This window comes from Harpia harpyja, chromosome 6 (genome assembly GCF_026419915.1).
Source record: "Harpia harpyja isolate bHarHar1 chromosome 6, bHarHar1 primary haplotype, whole genome shotgun sequence".
Lineage (NCBI taxonomy): Eukaryota > Metazoa > Chordata > Aves > Accipitriformes > Accipitridae > Harpia > Harpia harpyja.
The window spans coordinates 26,478,940-26,500,877 of NC_068945.1; the positions used below are offsets into that span (position 1 = coordinate 26,478,940).

Genomic DNA, 21,938 nt, shown 5'->3' on the forward strand with positions numbered 1-21,938 from the left:
CGGGAGGATGCTGCCGGACACGGTGCCTTACCGACCGGTCCGTACGCCCCTGCGCCAGCACGCTCCGACACGGGGCTACGGAAAACTCAAAACCTATCGCCCCGGGCTTTCGTGTATTTGGGCCGAAGGCTGGGTGGCGGGTTTTCTCTCCCGAAGCGCACGGCGGTTGCGGAAAACGGAGAAACCTCTCGGTGGCGGTCGGTTCCTGCCAGCCAAGGCCTACGGGGCCGGCAGTGACACCGTCCCTGCCTCCGTCCCTGCCGTCCCCGCGTCGCTCCCCGCCTCAGACCCCCCCACGGCCGGACCGGACCGGACCGGACCGTGCGCCCCTCCCGGGCGGCGGCCGCTGGCGTCACAACGAAGCCCGGGCGGGCACCCGCCCCGGTCTGGCGCGCGCGCGGGTCACGTGAGCGGCGGCGTCAGCTGATCGCGACGCGGCGGCGGCGGCGATGGACTTTCTGCTGGGGAACCCCTTCAGCTCCCCCGTAGGGCAGCGTATCGGTAAGACCCGCGGCCGCGCACCCCCGCGCCCTTGCTCGCCCGCCCGCTCGCTCGCCCTCCCCCGCGCCCCCGGGGGCGCTCGCCCGCTCGTTCGCCGGACCCCTTCCTCCGGGAAGCGGTGGCCCCCGCCTCCGCGGCGGGACGGAGAGGGCGTCGACCAATGAGAGGAGAGTTCCGCTCTGACTGACGGGCGCTGACGACCAATAGCGGGCGCGTAGCCCGAGGCGGCTCCGTCGGCGACCCCACCAGCCAATCCGGGCGCGAGGGGGTCTTGAGGTGGCGAGGCGAAGTTTCCTCATTTAAAGGGGACGCGGACGGGTGGTCCGAACCACGCCCTCCGGTTGAGCCGAGGTCCGTGATTGGCTCGGGGCCATTCCCGCCCGCACCTTTTTGGGGGCTTCGCGGGAGGGGCGGGGGGCACAGCGGGACTTGCTGATTGGCTGGGTTCCAGCTGCAGCGGCCTATCGCGTTCTGGGCGGGAAGGGGCCGAGCTCTCCCTGAGGTGACAGGGCGGCCTGGGGCGGCCATCACTGAGCTGGAGGCAGTGGGGGAGGACACGGGCTTGGGGCTGGCCTGGCCCCGGGGCGTTGTGGCTCACCTAGTCTGATCAGTGCTCCCTGCCTGCAGGACGAGCGCCCTGGGCACCCCGGGGGTGGCTGCCTGCCCTGAACTTCCCGGCACAGAGGTCTGGGACAAGCAGGACCTGGCAGGGCCATGCCCTGGCTCTGTGGAGAGCACCTCCCCTGCACCACGGGCCTTCTCACTGGGCCGAGTACCAGCTCTGGCAATGAAATCAACGGCAGGAGTGTAGCGTCCGCTCTGTGACCTTGCAGGCCTGCAGACACGCAGTCTCTCTTAGTCCCTGTGCTCAGGTCAACTAGATGAACACAGGAGAAGGACGTAGTCTGAGGAAGTGGAGCAAAGAGATGTTACAATTAGAACAAGACCAGCTACACTGGTCTCAAAACAGAGATGCAGTTCTTAAAATACTTAGAATAAAGATTCTTTTCTTCCCATGTTGTATTGTCTAAGTGCCTTCAAGTTGTGCTTGAAGGTTGCTGTTGCCCATTTAAACTCCAGCTCGTTCAACAGCCATTTGTAAGTTTATGCACTTGCTCAGTCTTGCTTTTTTGTCACTTGTGCAGACCTTTGTTCTTGGCTGCGAACATCTGGTCCCTGATTCAGTAGGTTTGGGTGTGTTTGCATGGGTGGATAGGCTGCTGTGGCTGGGGTGGGAAGGGAGCAAGCAGCTGGTTTAGGTAATGCTTTTATAAGCACCGCTTATTTTAGAGGCTACCCAAAGCGCTGTCTGAATGATGTGGGTCGGGGGCACTGCAATGTGCCACTCTCTAGTGTTGGGTGAGATTAGGTGAGACGCACTACAGCAAGGTCGGGGAAGGATCACCAAGGAAGGTTTTCTGTAACAAAAACCTCTGGATGATCTTTGACGTCTCCCCAGATGAATGTCACAGGTTTCATCACACTTTCCGGGAGAAACCGTCTCCTGCCCTTTCCAGAATGAATGCTCTTTGATTCCCTCAGTGAGTGCATCAGATACGTTTCTGTGTTTGGGTAGCAGCAATCTGAAGTTATCTTTAGATGTCACAGATCACTTCTTGCCCTCTGGATCTTCTGATCAGTATAGTAACCAGATTGTAAATGGGTTCCCTCTGGGCTTTGCTTAGATTAAAGAAGGGAATTTTAAGTAACAAACCAACAGAAAAGAAGAGGGAAAAAATATTTCAAGAGTGCTGTTAAACAGGAGTTTAGAGTCCTTAGTACCAGAGGTGTGACAGTGGAGAAATCTTAATGACTGGGGTTGATTTGGGTTATGGGAGTCCAAAGGGGTGGAGTAATTGCAGCATATGAGAAAGGAACTCAGTGTGGAGGACTTGAAAGGGCTGGTGGCTGAAAATAGGAATGTTTTCTCCTTTTGAACATTGCCTATCAACATCCTGGGGACATGGATAAATGGTATCTTCCCTGTTTAATTTGAGACGCGAACATGACTTACCCAAACTTGTTTGGTAGGTCCGTGGCAGCTGCATGTTGAATCCATGAGCCTGATCACCAAACCTGCATAGTGCTGCTGCTTTGGGCTGTCTGCAGAAAGCTAATACTGCATCCTTGTAAATTACTTGGGCAAAGTCATGTATGCCTGATACAGCTTATAAAGTCTAAAATAGCTTTAAATGAAGGCTAAGGAAAAAAAAATCCTCTGTGGCACACTGCAGCGACATTCTCAGATTCCTTCATTAATGTTAATCTAGTAAGTCCCATTTATTTTGCTGACAAGGAATAATCTCAGTGATCCGTCACAGAATGAGTCAGTTGCAGAGGAGTAGGTTTTATAGCTTCTCACTCTCAGTGCTGAGATTTAGTCACAAAAGTTGCCTCTGTCCTGTTTTTGGACCGTGATGTCTCTTCCCAAGTAAGATGAATACAGACTTGTTTGGTTGGTTTTTTGGGTGTTTGTTTTTGTTGTATGTTTTTTTTTTTAAACGCAGTACTTCTGACCAGTGGGAAAATTTCCAAAGAGTGCTGAAGCATCATAGTTTGGATTCCCCCCTCAAAAGAAAATCCATGGCACCTCCATCTAGGAGCTAAGAGAATCTTCAGAATGGAAAATCTATTCAAGGAGGTGCTCTGAGTGAGAGAACAGAGAGGAAACCGCCACTGCTCTCTCCTGACCCTGGAATTCTGCAATAACTAGTAATTATAGCAATACTGAAAGGGACAGAGACGGGTTATTTCAGTGAGGGCAGGCAAGGGAGAGAAGTAACGGTGTAGCACAGAGAGTAAGAGGGTTTTTTATGGTTGGGGGTTGGTTGAAGCATGAGAACCAGGAAAAGTTGAGACTGTAAAGAGGAGCAGGTAAGAGAGGCTCATGGGTGAGGAAGAGGGGCAGATACAACACAATATGCCAGGAAAATTTGAGACTGTAAAGAGGAGCAGGTAAGAGAGGCTCATGGGTGAGGAAGAGGGGCAGATACAACACAATATGCCAGAAAAATCCCCACAGCTATTTGGATCCTACCTTGCAGGTGTCCCTGCACCCCTCTGTGAGTTGGGACCTTGGGAGCTGGTGGGCAGCAGTAATCAGCTGTTGTCAGTAACACTCTCCTGTCAGAGCCAAATGGGTCCCTGCAAGGCAGTGCTTCTCAAAATGGTGTTGCCTTGTCTTCTGTGCCTGCTCTGTCTGGAGGAGAAGGGGCAAAGGCAGCAGTTGAAGAGTCATTTGATCCCTAAGAGTTTGAGCTGATTCAAAGGAAAGGAGCAGAAGGAGTTCAGAGACCCAAATACCCACAGCACTATGTCAGCGCGAGTCTGTGTCCATCGCCATCCTTGAATTGGAGCCGTATCTCTCTTCTCTCTAGAAAGCGCCTTGTCCCCTCCGTCTTTGGGAGGAGCAATACAGCTAAATGGTGGAGTCCTGACTGAGCTGGTGCTGAAGTTTCCTCAAGGGAAGCGAAAGCGTGAGGCTTAGCAAGGAGACTTTGTGCAGGATGCTAATTTGGGCCAGGGGGGTTATGAATTGAAGGGAGGTTGGGAGAAAGGACTGTTGCGTTGCTTTCTGCTGAACTTACGCTGTCTCATGCAACAAAATGCTGGTGCCCTCAAACACGTGTTGAAATGGGTGAGAAGGAGCTTGATGCTTTGCTGAGGAATTTAAAGCCAGCAGGACTGAGCACTGTAGGGAATCCTGGTTAAGGGCTTGACTTGGAGGACGGGCACGCAGTCTCTTGATGAGCTATGGCAGAGCACCTCACGGGCAAAGGGTTTCTGAATGGCACCTGGCTGGTTATGGGTGCTTCAGATCTGTGACGGGGAGCAAAGGGGACAGGAGCCTGCTCAGTATCTTCTGTCCCCAGCTCCTGTACGGCCCTGCGCTATTGACTGTACTGCCGGTGTGCTGCTGCAGGGATGGCTGGGTGGGATCGCCAGCCCCACAGTGGCCTTTCCCCTGCCACGAGGGCAGAGACAATAAACATGAAAAGAAGCAAAGCTGCAAAGTTTACTCATAGCACGAAGCAATGTACAGCTCCATTGTGTCAGTTATGCCAAGCTCAGGGTTCTTTCTTATCTGATGATTCCAGATAACTTTTATAACCTAGTTGCTGTCAGCAGGAGCACATCAAATGCCAGGCAGGAAAAGAGCCAATGCTCTGGTTCAACCCATACCACAGTCCTCAGCAGTTCTGGGTTGATCCGAGCAATTTGTGAGGCAGCAGGCTGGAATCAGACAAACCCCAGTGCTGTCACACCCGGGAAGCCGGACTGGCTGCCAAAACAATGTGGCTTTGAAGCGGCCCCGTGAAGGGCCTCCTGTACATTCAACAGTCAGTTGGTTTCGCACTTGGAGGGAGACAGCATTTGTACATTCGCCGATAACCTCCGCCGGGGGGAATTCTCCGCAGCAGGTCAGGCTCAGCTCATTAGCACGCAGAAGTAGATGCTGCCTGATGAGCCCAGCCAGGCAGAGCGCTGGGTGGGCGGCCATGCCCTGCCTCCTGTGCTTGCTGTTTTTAGGGACTTGTCACTGTCCCCAGCCATCCCAGGCTCAGATTTCGTGAGGGGCAGACAGCTCATGTGCTAATTACGGCTCATGAAATGGGGCCAGCCACCCTGATCCTTCATGTGAGTAATGAATAGACTTTGTTTCCTTCCCTTCTGCAGGCTTTAGTAAAAGGGTAAAGTTCAGGATTTCGGAGAAAACTCCCAACATATCTTACTAGGCTTGGACAGTCCCTCAGTGCTTGGAAGGAAGCAAGGAGGATTAAAGGGGCATTAGCTGTCCCAAGGCCAGCTAGGCCAGGCCTTAATCTGTACTGGGTAAATTCAAGTGCTTTGTCCTTGGAAATGCATCATGGTCACATTCCTGTTTTCCATATGCCCTAATACTGCTCTTCCAGCTTTGTATTTTTTGAACCTATGTTGCATTTATGGCAGGTTTGCTACTTTCCTGCAGCCCTTCATTGACCAGCGTGTGAACAGGGGTGATGGTAGCAGGATGACCACAGCGTTGTGGGGTAACAGCAGAGCGGTGTATGTCGCTTCTGAGGAAGCCTCATTTTCCTGTAAGTGGCCAGCCAGGTGAAGGAGCATGCACAGTTTGTTTGCATTCCTATCTGAACAGCAAACCTGCTGCTCGACCTTGGCAGGATTGGTGTGTTTGGAGGAGAAGGGGGGCTGGGGGGAGCAGGTTACAGAGTGCCACCAAACATAGGGAAGCAAGGGAAGGGTGTTTGCAGACTCAGTTCATGTTTGTGTACAGAGAAAATGAGGATGAGGAGGGTTGGGGAGACTTGAACAGCAAGGACTTGATGGTTAAAGGCAGTTTTTATTTCATTCTTGGTTCCTTCTGTAGCTCAGAGCTTCCCAGCAGGCTCAGCCCTGTTCCTGAGTTGTGGTTTTCTTCAGGGGTGAGAAGAGTGGATGTGGACTTCGTTTCAGTGTAGTAACACCGTGTGATTGTTTTGTGTGCTTCATTGCCAGAGGCAGAAAACAGTATGGAGAAACTTCTGGCTAGGCTGGGGTTCAAACCAAGGTGTGTCATGAGCAGGGGATGCTGGAGGACAGTGCAAGCGAAGGGTGACTTTGTGACCATGTGTGCCAAATCCATCAGACCGACCTGAGTTGCAATCTGCCTGCCGGCAAGGCTGGCCGTGTGGTGTCCCAGAGCAGGAGGGAACCTCATTCAATGGTATATGCCCTGGTGCACCAGACATGCTCCCCTGTAGCCCACTGCCCTGGATATATTTTCCACTACATCACCCAATGCGATGCTGCCTCCCGTGCCTCACTGAGGAAGGTTAGATCTGCAAGAGACGAGGATTCCTATATAAAATTAATACTCAAAGTGACAAAAGTTCACCTGAATCAAGGGGCCTTCAGGATATTACAGTAGTAGCCAGACCTTCAGAAAGGTGGAAGAGCATCAGGAACATTCTGCCACTCTCCTTCCCTTCTTTGTCCTCTTCCATCTGGCTGTGGCCACAATGTAATTAGCGTAATCACAGTGTAATCAATACATTCTGCAGTCAAAGGAAAAGGTGGTGGCTGGGTTGCGATAAGATGCAGATAGGTAGCTTCACGCTGTGGTGTGTAATCTGTGGGAGGGACACATGTATAAGAGGCTCCATTGCACAGTGCTGTGAATAGCTCTCTGCCTGACCCCTAAAAACAGGACATCCCAAAACATGATGGATGTGCTTACCCAGGCAGGAGTTAAAAAATCTTCTTTTTCCTGCGTTATGGCCCTATGCCATTACTGCATGAATGGGCATTTCATTCCCACAGAAGGATCATTAGCTGCTGGGTCAAAAGCAGAAAAGGCCGCTCTGTAGAGGAAGGGCCTCTCCAAAGGGGTAGAGGACCCACAGCAGCAAGGGCCAGCTCCAGATTTTGCAGGCACAGCAGTTTTAAAAATGCAGGCACTTCTCTAAGTACCTTGTTGGGTCTGAGCTCTTCTGAAGAACACTTGGTAGGTGCTAAACCGGTCTGGCTACTTTTAATTCTCTTGCCGCAGTGCTACGTCAGGCATTTTATGGGATGGGAGAGCTGGGAAGGATGGTTCTTGTCCACTGCTTGCCATCTGCTGCGTCTCTGCGTTTCCCTATGGTCTGGAAAGTGCCTGGGTCCTGCCTGCCCCACTGGCAGTTCTCTTTCTCCCAGCCGCTGGTGGTGTCCCTGAAGGCATCAGTCAGTCGGCGCGGCTAGGACTAAGACATGGCTGATTATAGGGTGGAGACACTGGTGCTCTCAGTAATAGCTGCTCATTTCCCAAATCTCTGCCTTGAATAACATCAAGGCTGACTGAGGAATTCCTAATTAAAGGGGACACAATCAAAGCCGAAACAATACTGCTTCGACTTCAGTCTGCAGTCCACTTCAGTCCATACTCCCCAGAGGCCAGAAGTTCAGGGGAGAGATGTAAATGTTAAACAAGAAAGAGCCCTGCTTCGGCTGTTTATGTTTGCTTGTTTGTTTTTGTAGGGCCCATGTAAAAAGAAGGGGGTTGACTCTTTTGTCTCCTTAATTTGGTGCAAATAAGAGTGGTGCCACTGACATTAGATCCATGTCAGTGTGAGCAGACCAAACTCACGGTTTCTAGCCCTGCAGCAACAAAACAAACTCCCTTTTCTCCAGCTGTGGAGCTGAAGTCATGCTGAGCCCCCTTCCTTCGTGTGCAGGACACCAGAGATCACACGGTGTCTGTTTATATGTTGGTAGCATGGGTGGCATGGGCAAAACCGAGCAACCTCGTGTCCCAGCGCAGGCCAGCCATGTGCTTTGCAGTGGTGACACCTAGTGGGGAGCTCTTGGTGGCCTGGACTTTGCAGCTGGATTCTCCTCGCGTTTCGTGGTGGAAGCCAGGGAGAAGGTGGCTGGGCTCTGGGGTGTCCTGACAGCTGAACAGCAGCAGCCTGTGAGAGTGCCAGAGCTGCTCTTAGCCTTGCCATGTCTTGGTTTCTCTTTTCCAGAGAGAGCTACTGATGGGTCCCTGCGGAGTGAGGACTGGGCTCTCAACATGGAGATCTGCGACATCATTAACGAGACTGAAGAAGGGTAAGGGAGCTGGCAAGGGTACACATCCAGCGGCAGGTCCCAGCACACCCTGTAACACTACATCCCTAGACTGCAGTGGTAGCACTGCACTGGTGGAGGTAATAAGCTAGGCTTCCCAACAGTCCCTTAGATGAGACTCTGCTAGGAGACCTAGAGACACAGAAAAGCTGTCAGAGCATCTGTTAGATGCTTCCCCGTAATCTTTGTGAGTGCTGGGAGCCATTCAAACAGGCCTTCAGGGTCTCCAGGGAACCTCGATTCAAGCCAGGCTGCCTCCCATCTCCCAAAGGCATATTTGCAATTCTTCCACTTCGGTTTATTCCTCCTTCATACCCCTCTCGTTCTCTCCCCTGGGAATGTAAAAATCTGCAGGCTGGTGGCTGAGGAGAGAGGAGAATCTCAGGCTGCTATTCAGTCCTCTGACTGTACAAGTCCTGCTGGGGTTCGCTTCTCAGGTATTTTCACGTACGGTCACTCAGACATGTGGTGGGGGAGCCCTTGTCTCCCTCTCCCTGTGGGGAGACATTCAGAAATCTGCCAGACTTGTTAACTCTGGACCTGGGGATTTGCCAGTAAATTCAAGGGGGACTGCTCCTTCTCACAGTGAGGATGTCAAGAGCAGCATGTAAAAAAGAAGGTGCTACATGGAATAAAAATTGTAGGTTTCACTCCTGCTGTCCTACCCCACAGTGATGCTGACAGAGGATTAGCAAGCCCAGTTTGCAGCTTCACAGTTGTATGAAAACAAAGTCAAACATCTCTACTCACAGATCTGTCACCACTTCTTTTCCATGCTATCCCCATGGTGCAAATACATCTGTCTCTGCCCACAGTTCTCAGTCCTGAGCTGTGGCCACTTGGTGTTTCAGTTCTGAGTGCCAGATAACACAGCTGTACCCTCCTGGCATGGCGGGCTCTCCCGTTGCCCTGCTAATGCCCACCCATTGCAGCCATACTGCCCCACGGGCCAATACACTCCTGCCCTTCTCATTGCCTCAGTTCTCCACCCCACTCTTCTCCAGCACTGCTGCTCTTCCAGCCCGGCTGCTCTTCATGTGCTCTGCCAGAGCATGTTGGTTCATTTGTGCCCTCTCACAAGACCATGGTGGGCTGAGACCGCAGTACTTCTCCACTCTGAGAATGGTTAAGGAGACCATGCTATGCTGCTGCTCTCTTGCCCACCTACAATATAGGCAAGATTTTGCCACTGCATCTCCCCTGCTGCTTTTTAGCCTATTTTCCTCCAGGGAAATATTGTTAAACAGCTTCTCTCTGAGCAACACAAGGATTGCTGCAGCTTGCTCTCTCCTTCCTGTTTCTAACCCATGCCAAGCTTTTTTGTGATCTCCTCCTCTTCAGTCTCTCTGCCATGAGATTTTACTCTACCCCCAAGTAGTGCATTTCTAGCATTGCTTTTACTCTGCTTTCTGTTGTGTCCTGTACACCTTGAGTTGTTGCAGACATCAGCACAGGTGCCTCCAATTTCATTAACAGCACTCATTAGCAGGACACCACTCCTCTTGCAGAACCACAGGCAGAAGCTGCTTTACCAGTCATTGCTTCAAGCTGCCCTGAAAACATGGTGGGGAAGGTCACTTGCTGAGTATGAGGCATCCAGAGCCAGTGGCCGTTTTGCTTTGCCTCTCTGTAGGTGGGTCTGACACTTCTGATGATCTTTCTTCATCTGATTTCTGCTGCAGGCCCAAAGATGCCTTCCGAGCCATTAAGAAGAGAATTGTAGGGAATAAGAACTTCCATGAAGTTATGCTGGCTTTGACGGTGAGTGGTCAGGGCTCTTTCTCAGCTCTATGATATCCTGCTGTAAAGCTGTATCCCTTGCTGAAAAGACACGGGTACCTAAAGCCAACAAGACGAACACACATGGCAGAGAAGGCTATAGCTAATGCTTCATTGCCTTTGAAGGTCCTGGAGACATGCGTCAAAAACTGCGGCCATCGCTTCCATGTCCTTGTGTCCAGCCAGGACTTTGTAGAAGGTGTCCTGGTGAGAACAATCCTGCCAAAGAACAATCCGCCTGCCATAGTGCATGACAAGGTGCTGACCCTCATCCAGGTGAGCTAAGAAGCGTGGGCATCTGTGCCAGTTCAGAGAGTGTTTGTCTTTAGGCATTTGTACAGAAGACTACTGTAAATGATGATGGGCTGTACTGTCTCCTTCTCCCCAGTCCTGGGCGGACGCCTTCCGCAGCTCACCGGACTTGACAGGTGTCGTCGCTGTCTATGAAGACCTGAGACGGAAGGGTCTGGAGTTCCCCATGACTGATCTGGACATGCTGTCACCCATCCACACACCACAGAGGGTACGGGAGCATTGCTGAAGAGAAGGGTGTTGGGCAGCTGTCATTCTGGAGCTATGACGGGACTTCAGGAACTCTAGCTTGCATTTAGAGGGCTTTTGGGAAGTGAGAAGCTCCAGGACAGCCTCTTTGCTGGAATTGCTATTGAAAGCAGTTGGGGAGTTGTCATCAACATTTCTCTCCTAATTGCACTGCCCTGTCAGCTCTGAGTGTCTAACATCTCCTTCTCTCTGTCACTTTTCCTGCCTCTGTGTGTAGACTGTGTATAGCTCTGACTCCCAATCCGGACAGAACTCACCTGCGGTCAACTGCCCTCAGCAGATAGAGTCCATCCTCCACCCTGTCACCCTGCCCACCGGGAGAGGCACATCCAGCGACGCGCCCATCACACCCACACCAGAGCAGGTGAGTTGGACACGAGCCCCATGGTGCTGCTGATTCTCCCTGTGTTTGGGGGCTGTTGCACAAACACTGTTCTGGGACTGCTGTCCTGGTCCTTCCCCAGCCTCTGTCCTCAAGGAGCTGTTCCTCCAAAGCATAGTCCCTCAAGAGCTCCCCACAGCTCCATTGTGGTCACAGTGATGAGCTGGGATACCACAAACACAGAGTGGTTATGTTTTCCGAAGGCAGGGCTGCTTGCAGATAGAGGGAAGATCTCCTGGCTATAGGGAACTGGGGAACTGAGACACAGAGGTTTTGAGTGGGGTCTTTGTAGCACAGTAGAGCAAAAGCTTGCTCAGTAGATGCCTCCTTATCATCTTTGTTTATCTTGCCTCACTGCTGACTTTGTATGAATCAACCCTGTCTGGCTATGTGGTTTCCAAAGGCCAGGGCGTTCTCACTTGTTTCCCCATCCTCTTTTCTCCTTCCTCACCCTGACTTCATATGACACCATGTTCAGCACCAATCCTCCAGCTGTTGGTAGGTTGCATCCCCTTGCAGAACAGAGGCTAGAAACTGTTCTCAGGAGGCTCTTTAGCAGCTTATAAAACCAGAGGGATAAAGCTTCAACCGCACACTTAGCCCAGGCTCACCTTTTGAATGGAAATTCATTTTTTTCCCCCTCTTACACCGCTTTGGAAATGAAACGATTTGAGTGGCTGCCACACAGGAGCTGCTAGCTGGGGAGAGATTTGAATCATAACAGCAGCCTGTGCAGGCTATTAAAAATCAAGGCTAGGCTAGTGGCCAAAGATCTCAGGTGAGGGTCTGGCACCTGTTACCTGCAAATGAACTTGATGGTAAGTAATGGAGCTTCCTTCTGCTGGGACCTCCTGAGAGCTGAAGTGAGCGGTGACAAATGAGCTCCTCAGTGGCCGTTCCCTTCGGCTCTGTGAACACATACACATGCAGTGTGCCGCCATTCAGAGCTACCTCAGCTGTCTCCCCAGTCTTCCCAGGCAGAGCTGTCACGTCCCCTCCCTTTCGCAGATCGGGAAGCTGCGCAGTGAGCTGGAAGTGGTGAATGGGAACATGAAGGTCATGTCGGAGATGTTGACGGAGCTGGTGCCGTCCCAGGCCGAGCCTTCCGACCTGGAGCTGCTGCAAGTAAGGAACACTGGCGGGGTGGAGGGCTGGCACACGCAGCTCAATTTAGCAATGACTTGATGGACTGAGGCATGACGCATGCCAGGCGTGGGGAACAATTGCACTGGACAGTTTAGTGTGGGCCTTATCAGGGAGTGATGGGATAAGGGAGACAAAGGGAAGGTGGAGTTTCAATGGCCAAGGGAAGTTGCACTATTGAGGCTGGAATCATCTCACATGGGGACTTGTAGTCCCCGAGGGCCTTTCTGGGTGATGTGTTATGCAAGAGGCATACAGTTATTGTCTGTAAAGCTCACTCAGTTTACCTCTCACACCAATATCTGTTGCCCACCAACCCCATCAGCAAGGATAGACCCCAGTAGCCTCTGGGGTCTGTCCGTCCCAGTCAGACTTCCAAATCTGTGAGTGCTCAGCCTTAGCCTGACCTTCATGGTAACTTCCCCTTGCTGTGAGCAGGAGCTGAATCGGACATGCAGAGCCATGCAGCAGCGTGTGCTGGAGCTGATTCCCCGTGTCCTCCATGAGCAACTCACTGAAGAGCTGCTCCTCATCAATGACAACCTCAACAATGTGTTTCTGCGCCATGAAAGGTACCTCTCTCCTCCTTTCTCTGCCCTGCTCTTCCACAAGAGTTTACTGCCCTTTGAAGGCCTTCTGTCCCACCCTTTTGGTCTGCCCATGAGTATAGTGTTCAAGATGTATCATCCATCTTTGAGAACAAAGCCTGTTCTCAGTTTTTGCTGATTTATTCCTGTTCCTTCAAAACTGCTGTGTAAATTATTGATGGAATATAAAGATGTCCCTCAGCATAATCCAGAAAAAGGAGGAGGGAACTGCATGGAAAGAGCTGGTTTTCTAGCTCTGAGGCAGATGGGGGCAGAAAGGACTTGCACAGGTGGGGTCAGCACGCCTTTTTTTTTTCTTCCATTTCATCAAACCCATCTCTTACGCTAGGATGAAGTCTGGAGAATTTAGTCCCTGTGTCTGTATGGAGAGCTGGGTTTGAACCATTTTGGTTAGAAGTAGCTCTGGAGGATCCCAAGAAGCTTCCTCACACCACCTCTCAGGAGACATCAGCTCTGTGGGCCTTGTTGTGGTGTCTTCGGTCTTGAGGGGGAATTGGGCCCTGATCCATGGTCCCCCTTTCCTAGTACGTAGGAAAGGGCAGACTGTGCCAAACCTTATAAGAAGTCTCTTGGGCTGTGGGTGAATAAGCACATGCTACTGAAACGCATCCTGTCATCTTTCTTGCAGGTTCGAGCGTCTTCGGACAGGACAGCCTGTTAAGGTAACTCGGAGTAACTGCCCTTCTGTGCAGCTCGGTTTCCATCCTGCAGTGTCCTGCTGAATTGGAGAGACATTCAGTCTGCCCCACTTACAAGCTGTAGGCTTTGCTTCCCCAGCCCAGCCGCACCAGGCCATACTGGTGTGCAGGACACTCCACTTCCCACTGCTAGCCTCTCCCCTGCTGCCAGTGGGAGCCTTCCTCTCACCCAAAGAGCAAGAGCAGACCAGCAGCAGTTACGGTTTTCCAGTATTGAACGTTGAGAGGATCAATTCCCACGTAAGCCTTCCTTTGTCCTCTGAGCACTGCCCTGTCCTCTGAACCAGCACCTACCCTACTTACTAACATCCAGCAGAGCTGGGAGGCTGGCTACCAAGGCAAATTCTGCCCTGGGACACTATTGCCAGCGAGGTCTCTGGTCACTGTCCCCCTTCTCACAAGGGGAGGGTTCACAACTGGTATCTTTCAATGGTTACAGAAGGGCTTCCCTCTCCAGTGTTAATGAGCTAGGACTGAAGGGTCAGGGTATCTGGGCTTCAGAAACTCTCCATCATCTTCCTTTCTTTTTCTTGAAAGGCACCAAATGAGGCAGAGAACAGCTTGATTGACCTGGGACCCAGTCCTCCTTCTGCAGTGAGACAGCCTGAAGTCACCAACAATCTCTCCTCTCAGCTGGCTGGAATGAGTATATTGCCATATGGTTTTCCCCTCAGTCCTCCTGTGCTGCTCTGGGAATCCTTTCTCTGCCCTTGAATCACCTCGCAAAATTATTTAGTGACATTCATAAAGTAACCTAGAGAAATAGGGTGTATTGTCAACTAATAAACTCATGAAGAAACTTGTATATGCCCCAAGGCACACAAGCATATGTCTCAGCATCCACACCTCATGTTGTGCAGGAGGTGGACATGACTTAAGAAGGACCTCAGCATTAGGCTGTGGCTAAGGACTGGGCCTTCCAGCAGGGTAGGGCAGAAATTTGCTCCCTCTGCAATGCCTAAGCAGCAGTGCAGTTGCCTCTCTTGCTGTGTGGTGTCAGGCTGACCACTGAAGTCTGGGAGAAGAAAAGCAGCTGAGCTGTGCTGCAAAGGCAGCCATGAGCATCTTGGGCTGAGGACCCAGGATTTGACAGGTTGTTTACTCGGAAAGCTTGAGAGGTCCTGAGGGTTCTTCAAGACATACCAACAGCATACATAGCATTGCCTGAAGCTCTCGCTAGCTGTGAGCACGTTCAGTACAGCTTGGATGCAGCTACAGAAAATTGGCAAGACTGTTTTTACAGACAAGCCAGTTGAGATATTTTTTCAAGTCAGGGTTTTTTCAGATGATGCCTGAGTCATGAAAGTCCGCTCATCTGTCTCAGAGGTGCTTGCCCAGAAGCACAGGTTATCTTCTTCCACAGGTTATGGAGCAGTTCCCTCTGAGTTGTCTTAAATGGTCAGGAACATGTAGCCTTCAGCATCACTGCAGTAAATTGATGCTACTGCTGCTGCCTGAGACTGAGCTAAAAATATCTGCTGAGCAGGCGAAGAAACTGCTTCTGTTACTTCACCCACAACACTGCACACATGCATAGACTGTGCTGCAGCTGAGGGGTAGCATAGAGGAGTGGGCCTAGAGCAGTTTAACTTGTTCTGATGCTAGCCTTCCACTTAGCACCCTCCAAGCCCACAGCCTTCCATTTACTGCCCTGTGCTGCCTGCTCACCCTGCTTTCTCTCCCACAGACCTGGGCTCGAGCAGCGTAAGTGCGGGGCTGCACACCCTCGACACCTCTGGCAAGCTGGAAGAAGAGTTTGACATGTTTGCCCTGACCCGTGGCAGCTCGCTGGCTGAGCAGCGCAGAGAGTGAGTGTAGCAGCCCACTCTGTCCTGTCCTGTCTTCTTGCAAAGGGGAGGGCTCGGGGCAACTGGGAGACAGTAGGATGCAATAGAAATGCACTCTTCTGACACACAGTGTTTGTGGGATGACCTCTGTGTTCCCAGTCCTTCTTCCTGCTGCCGTTGTCTCCCCTTCACAGTGTTCTCCCGGGCATGGGCAGAAGGAAGCTGTCTCTTGCATGTGGGGACTGCAGTGCCACATGTGCTGGGGAAATGCAGTGTCTGGAGATGAAGGTGTGGAGTAAGACTGGCTGAGGTTTCTTGTCTGCCTCTCAACTCATGTGCCCTGACTGGGGTGATGTTAAATTTGGGAACTGCTGAATATCGATGCAGCGTAATGGACAGAGTATTGAACTGGAGTGCAGGAAGTATGCAGTCAGTTGTGGCTTGCAGGGCAGGGCACTGCTCTGTGCCTCAGCTTCCCTGTTGGTAAGCGGGACTGATGTTTCTTCCTCCATAGTGTGCTTGAGATGTCCTGGTGTAAAGCACTAAGAGTTGGGTCTCCATAGTACTGGCTGAACTGAAGAGGCCTCTTCTCTACTGCAAAGAGTGGATTCCTGAATCCATGTTCTGGGAGGAGCCGACAAGAGCTGTGCCGACCAGATCCCTTTGGCTGGAGAGACTGTGGCTGATCTCACGCTGTTTTGCCTGTCAGAGTCATCCACTGTTCTCCACCGGTTACCAAGCAGTAGAGCTCAGAGGCACATGGCTGCCTCCAGCCCTCAAAGACCTGTGCTCCTGACCTCCATCCACTGGAGTGCCTTGTTCTGCAGCTGGGCAGTAGCAAGTTAAGGTCTCTTAAGGTTGTCTGCTTTCATTCCTCTGCCTCAGACTGCTTCTGGTAAAAGTAGTGGGAAAACCCGTGGCCTACACACAACTTCATGTGTTTTGCCCATGGGTTTCCCCACCACTTTTACTGTGGGGTGTACTGCCTGAGGACAGAGGCAGCCCAGACAAAAACAGTGGTGCTGACACCTGAGCCACTGGAATGTGCTCAGTGCTGGAGGCTGGGGGAGATCTGGGCAGGGGTGGAATCGTATCCTCTCTACTGTGGCGCAATCTTTAACAGACTGCGGCTTGTGATCTCTGCCCAAGTAAAGAGACATCTTCTATTTATTCCTCACTGCCCTCCATCTGCCCGCACTTGCACTCCTGCCAGGTAGCCTCTACTCTCACTGTCTCAGGCTTCACATTTCACTCACCAGCCTCTGCTCTCAGTGTCTCCCTCCGCCTGAACAGACCCATTGCCCTGCTGCTCCTGGACGGGACGTGCTGGCAGGAGACACAGGCAGGGCTGCTGGAGTTTGTTCCTGACCCTCCCATGCTTCATGTCTGTCTCGGCAAAGCAGTGCTTGAAACACCTCAAGCCTTTTCTGCCATTCTTCCTCATCAGTGGCATGATAGCAGCATTGTACTTCATCCTTGATGCCATTGTCCACAGCGGCCCCTTCACTGATGAGCACTTCTTTGAGAAGTTTGAGCGCCGGTGGCCCAAGCCCCTGGCCCCCAACAAAAACAGCTCCACTTGATGGTCTGCTGGATCTGCGGCAAGGGGCCTGGGAGCAGCTGGAGAAGAGGCTTGCGGAGAGTTTCTGGGAGAGGCTTTATTCTCCCAGCAAGGATGGACTGTTTTCCCCACTCTGCATGGATCAAATGGTGATGTGTGGCATTAGCATGTGTGGTAGCAGCCTAAAGGGGACACAGAAATGGGATGAGGGAGATTATGGGTGAGACGTGTGTCTGTGTGTGGAAAGAGGTTGCTGTAATGGTGCATTTGGAGACCTCGAAACAACACTAGGCTCTTCTGATCATCCAGTCTCACCTCCTATGTAGCATAGACCAGTGAGTCTCTGCCACCATCAGTTCTTGAGTGGTATCAGTTAAAGAGATGTTTTTGAGCTGTGTTTGTGTCTGTGAAGGTAGGTGAATATGTAGGGGCTTGTTACTCAAATCCTTTCTAAAGTAGCTGTAGTCTTCTGGTCAGTCTGTGTTAGTTATCTCTCTTCTGTAGTCAAGCCCAGAGAAGATGAATGTGAAGAAGATGAATTCACCTAGCTCTGTCAGTCTGTGTTTTAGCCTGTTGGATGGTTGTTTTCATATGATGCCTTGTCATCCTCTTGTCATGTGCCAGGCCTGTCCTGTGGTGTCCCACAGTGATGTTGCAGTGAGGAGATTAGTCTGGTTTTTGGTGGGCTACATCTTTAACAGGGGTGTTGCACACCTTTTCTAGAAGCTCTTGGGAGCAGAATGACGAGAGATTAAAAGTTTTGCAGTCAGAAGCACTGAATATATGTTTAGGAGTTCCTGCTTTTCACTCTCAGGCATCTCATCAGCCTGTGTGTTATTTAACTTCATGCTTTCAGGGTAAAGTACGAAGATCCCCAAGCCTCCAAAGGACTTGCTGGTGCCCTGGATGCCCGGCAGCAGAACACAGGAACGGTAAGTGGCCACAGAGCTTTCAGTGCATCACCAGCAATGAAAGTATCCTCCCTGCTCACCAACGCGATAAATGTGCTGTCTGTTTGGAAAAGATCAAGTGTTTAACATGACTGATGATAACTCCCAGTCTCCACCAACCTGCATGTCCTACCTGGGCTATATACCTCATTCTTTAAACCCCAGCAGTGGGGAACTATGGAAAGTCTGGGGTTGACTCAGTCAGTAACAGGATGGCCTCCTTATATCTGCAGGGAAATTTCCACCTGGAAATGTATGTTTTATTCCTCTTCAGCAGGTTTCCGAGTCCAGTTGCCTTCTCTCTGCAATCAGAGAAGTAGGCCACCAGTACTAGTGTGTTCTTTCCCCCACCCTAAACCCATTGCCTCCCCTCTCCCTCACCCTCTGCGACAGCAGCTTTCAGTGCTGACTCTCTCTCGACCAGGGGGAGTCTGGTGCCTCCAGTGATGGAGCCCAACTGACTAAGTGGATGATGCGGCAAGGAATGGTGAGATCGTGGAGCACCAGCAGGGAGGAAGGAGGCTGGGGCTGCTGAACTAGAGGTGGTGCTGGCGCAGCACGTGAGGATGCACAGCAGACATCAGCAGAGACTGCAAATTGAAATGGAGCAACCCTGGTCTGGGCCAGTAGTGAAGACCAGGGTTGGGAAGGAAGCAGGCAGAGTGTCAGTCCTTCCTCAAGTAAACATGTCTGTAGGAAGAAATCCTAGGAGCTCTGAGGCCAGGAGAGCATGTGCCACTCTTTGTGCTAGAGGATGGCCTGTTTTGGGGTGGGTGTCTGGGGCAGAGGCACTAGCTGGTGGCATCATGAGGAAGGCTGCCGCCATTCATTCCCCCTGCAGCCTCTCCTGCTCAGCATAAGCTGCCCCATTTGGAGGAAAACACATTCCAGCTTTTACTCTGTTCAAGGCCTCCTCCTCTAGCTAAAGTGTTTGAGCCTTCAGGCTGTTGAATTTGGTCTTTTGGCAGCAGGAATTCCTGCAATTACATCCCCTCAGGCACGCTGAGGCTTTGACACACTCCCAGGTCTGAAGCTTGTTAGCCTGTCTTCCTGAAATAACTAGTGCCCAGACTGATGTCTGCTCTAGAAATTTTCCCCACATGCTGTCCAGTTGGCTTGAATGCACTTCTACCCCAAAGAGTTCCTCTTTGGGTAGACAGAGCCACTTTGCTTTGAAACTTGCCTAATCTCACACATCCTCTTCCATCCCCATTCATCCATCTGCCAGCTGTGGTAACTATCTGAACTTGCTCCCTGGTTTGGGGAAATCTGCCTGTCCTCGGTAAGAAGGCGTTGCTCTTTTTCTTGGTCTTGCTATTTTCCTGAGAGCAAGGGAGCTATACATATTAGGAGACTAATAAATAAGTTCCCACAAATATGCCTTCGTGCTTCTGCTTGTGGAGCGTCTAGCAAGGGCTGCTCCTTGCTCAGCTTTGTTCAGGAGCTCGTAAGTGGAGAAGAGGATCTGGGGTTTTGAATCAGGCTTGGTTGCCCTCAAGGTTATCTCTGTCCATTAGGAAGGTGTCTCTTTGCTGCTTAAATTGGCCAGGGACATGAAGTCTTCTGAGCTAGCCTCATCCCTACTGGAAGCAAAATTTACTTTAATTATGGAGGACTTTCTCTTTGATGAGTCTGTTTCTGTAGTTTGGTGAGATGTCAGATCCTGCTGTGCTCCATGATCCTACCAAGTAATCACTTCTTTCCTTCTTAATGTGGTGCCAAACCTGGCATGTCCGATATCTTCAGCATCGCAGACTTTGACATCAGACTGCCACTGGTTTGTAGAAGGGAGGAGGTGTGGAGAAAAGCACATCTCTTGTTCTCTGGCTGCCTACCATAAGCAGCCAACTTCCACCTAATGAGTCCTCACCAAAACTGAAAGACTGGACCAGTCCTAATACCGCAAAGCCAGCCACCAAACCCCAGATGCTTTTAATGGCACGTATTCTAGAAACTATACGTGTCTGGGTGCGGATGGGGCAGAGGAAGCAGGTGCGTGGTGGCAATGGTAGCTGGGAGAGCTTTGTGGTGGCACTGGCTGGATATGGAAGGGCCTGAGCTGACTGAATGGTGGGGTGAGAGAGTTAGCTTTTGGATTGGGCTTTCCTTTTGCAGAGTGGGTTTCCTGGAACATCCTCTCTTTTCTTGGCCTCATCCTTCTCTTCTGTCCCAGGTGCCGGTTCCCCAAGCCAATTTCATGGAAGACATAGAAAAATGGCTCTCCACTGATGTGGTAAGTGAGGGGCTGCTTTCCTGGAGCCAGCAGTCCTGCCAGAGTTGCCTGCAGGGCTGGATTTCAGGCAGTGTACAACAGCGCTGGCACTGCTGAATGTGTGGCACAGGCTGCTCGGAGGGAGCAGGGGAGGAAAAGCCAAGGGCACAGGGTTTGGGATACCACACCAGTATAATTAGCCTTCTGGGAAGCATAGCTAATGAACTGAGGCTCAGGGCCACTCTGACATGTCTGTACTGTGGAAGTGGGGGGAGCACTATCCTGTCTCCCTCCATGCAGACAAAGAATTACATCTGTGGAGGTGCCTTTGTCTACCTTGCTTCTAACTGTGCCCTCGTCCTCCTTCCCTAGGGAGAGTCAGAGGATGCAAAAGGTGTCACCAGCGAAGGTAAGACTTGCAAGCCACTCCCTTTCTCCAGCCGTTCCTGGCAGCACCTTGGCTCTTCCACAAACCTCCCTCCTTGCTAATGTTCTGCTCTTCTCTTTCTCCAGAGTTTGACAAGTTTCTGGAAGAGCGAGCAAAAGTTGCGGACCGGCTACCCACTTTGTCCAGCTCCTCGGCAGGGACGTCCGTCTCCCCTCCTGCTGCCAGCCATCATCGGAAGCAAGCAAAGGAAGATGATGCTATGTTTGCTTTGTGAATGCTATGGACTGGTGTGCTGTGGAGCAGGAGGCTGTTGTGTGCTGTTTTGCTTGCCTCCGACCAGGGGCCAGCAGGGGAAGGACTCTGTCCCCTTCCTCCACTCTCTTCCTGTTTTCCCTTTGAGTTGTTTTTATTTTTAAGCTGCTTTCAGATTTCAGATAATCTTTGTTGTGTTTAGGGATGTCACACAATAGACTTGTGAAGGGGGTTTTCAAAGCTGCTAGAGAATGCGGGAGTTCAGTGGGGTGGGGTTTTTGGTACAGTGTGGGCAAAGCGGAAGAAGCTCCCCATCCTCCTCTCCAGTGAGGTAGTTAGAGATCTTGCCCAAGAAACAGGAGAGGCTGCACTCTGCTGCTGAAATCATTCCAGCCTGCCTCTTTCCTTGCCCCATCCCTAGGATGGATTTCCAGCCCTCTGCCTGCCACTGCTAGTCTGGAAAGCATGGGGATGCGAAGCATTACAGGTGGCAGAGGAGGAACACTAATGGTAGAGGGGCCCTGTTGCTCTAGTCTCTCTTGCACAAGTGCTTGTGGTATGCAACACCTTCCCAATCACAACCCCTTCTCTTCCTCTTCCTTTCCTCCCCCTCCCTATCAGTTTATCTAGAATCCTACCCACAGCCCAAATGTTTCCGTCGCATGACAGCCAGTTATCGACGGCCTCGGCTGCACGCAGGGCTTGAGCTGCGAGCGGTACCCCAGGCTGAACGGGCTGTCTGCTATGGGGTAGGACGTGCCTTCAGCAAACTTTGCAGTTAATTTAATTCTCCCGTTATTATACTTTTCTCCCCTCTTTCCCCGATGCAATCCCACCTCCCTCTCTCACTTCCACTGATGCCTTCCACCACATCGTGCCGCAGTGTGGGGAGTCTTTCCGAGCCTTTGATCAGGCGAACGCTATAAGCTCCCTCAGGGTAGCTGTGTGTGCTGGGGCCGAAGAGCTGTGTTCCCTAAAGCAGGAGGCCCTTGCATTGACACTGTTCTACTCGCAAGAACACGCACGCTGTTGCTCGGGTAGCTTGTTCAGCTGGTGAGCACAGAGGTGAAGCGAGACATCGGTCATCTCGTGCCAGCAAAAGCAGCCCTGCAGCAGCCAGCAGCTCCTGTGCACGTGGGGAGAAAAACCCCTTCCGAGCAAACCGCACACGCTGCCCAATTGTAAAAGGCAGCCAGGGAGGAGGGTGCCAAGCCTGGGGCTCCTGCTGGTGGGATTTCCTGTTGAGTGTGGGAGAGTTGCCTTTTTTTTATTGCACATTAAAGGAGCAAAGTCTTGAGCCTCCCTTGAAGATAGGTGTGCGTTCTCAGCGCCGGCGTGGGGAGGGGAGGACCCTGGTGGGGAGAAGAGGGGTGCAACCGTGCAGCCACATTTGCTCTCCACGAAAAGGCAAGGGCACTGTGGTGCTGAGACGAGGCACAGCATGGGGGCTGAGGGTGCTGCGAGCCAAGGCAGGTGCTCGCTGCTTTTTAGGACAGTGTCCCGGGGAGGTGACTACAGCCCATCTCAAA

The 21,938-nt window shown here is 51.7% G+C and overlaps 1 protein-coding gene across 3 annotated transcripts; it reads left to right on the forward strand.

The window, feature by feature from the left end:
• Positions 1-391: 391 nt before the first annotated feature.
• On the forward strand, positions 392-21,718 carry TOM1 (target of myb1 membrane trafficking protein). Of its 3 annotated transcripts, XM_052788823.1 has the most exons (16): positions 392-501; positions 7,986-8,070; positions 9,771-9,849; positions 9,994-10,143; positions 10,256-10,390; positions 10,646-10,792; positions 11,819-11,935; positions 12,392-12,525; positions 13,190-13,223; positions 13,797-13,905; positions 14,947-15,067; positions 17,464-17,539; positions 17,982-18,044; positions 19,731-19,790; positions 20,142-20,178; positions 20,283-21,718. In XM_052788823.1, the coding sequence occupies exons 1-16, from the start codon at positions 450-452 to the stop codon at positions 20,429-20,431; spliced, it is 1,548 nt and encodes a 515-aa protein (XP_052644783.1). In that variant the 5' UTR covers positions 392-449; the 3' UTR covers positions 20,432-21,718. The 3 variants fall into 3 exon arrangements, with proteins under 3 accessions (XP_052644783.1, XP_052644785.1, XP_052644784.1); XM_052788824.1 differs by lacking the exon at positions 17,982-18,044 and having other exon boundaries at positions 393-501; XM_052788825.1 differs by lacking the exons at positions 17,464-17,539; positions 17,982-18,044; positions 19,731-19,790; positions 20,142-20,178; positions 20,283-21,718 and adding an exon at positions 15,561-16,632.
• The last annotated feature ends 220 nt before the right edge of the window (positions 21,719-21,938 follow it).

Coding starts and splice junctions, on each gene's coding strand:
- TOM1 (XM_052788823.1), top strand. CDS start 450: ATGGACTTTCTGCTGGGGAACCCCTTCAGCTCCCCCGTAGGGCAGCGT. Junction 12,526..13,189: donor GTGTTTCTGCGCCATGAAAG/GTACCTCTCTCC, acceptor TCTTTCTTGCAG/GTTCGAGCGTCTTCGGACAG. Junction 18,045..19,730: donor GGATGATGCGGCAAGGAATG/GTGAGATCGTGG, acceptor CTTCTGTCCCAG/GTGCCGGTTCCCCAAGCCAA.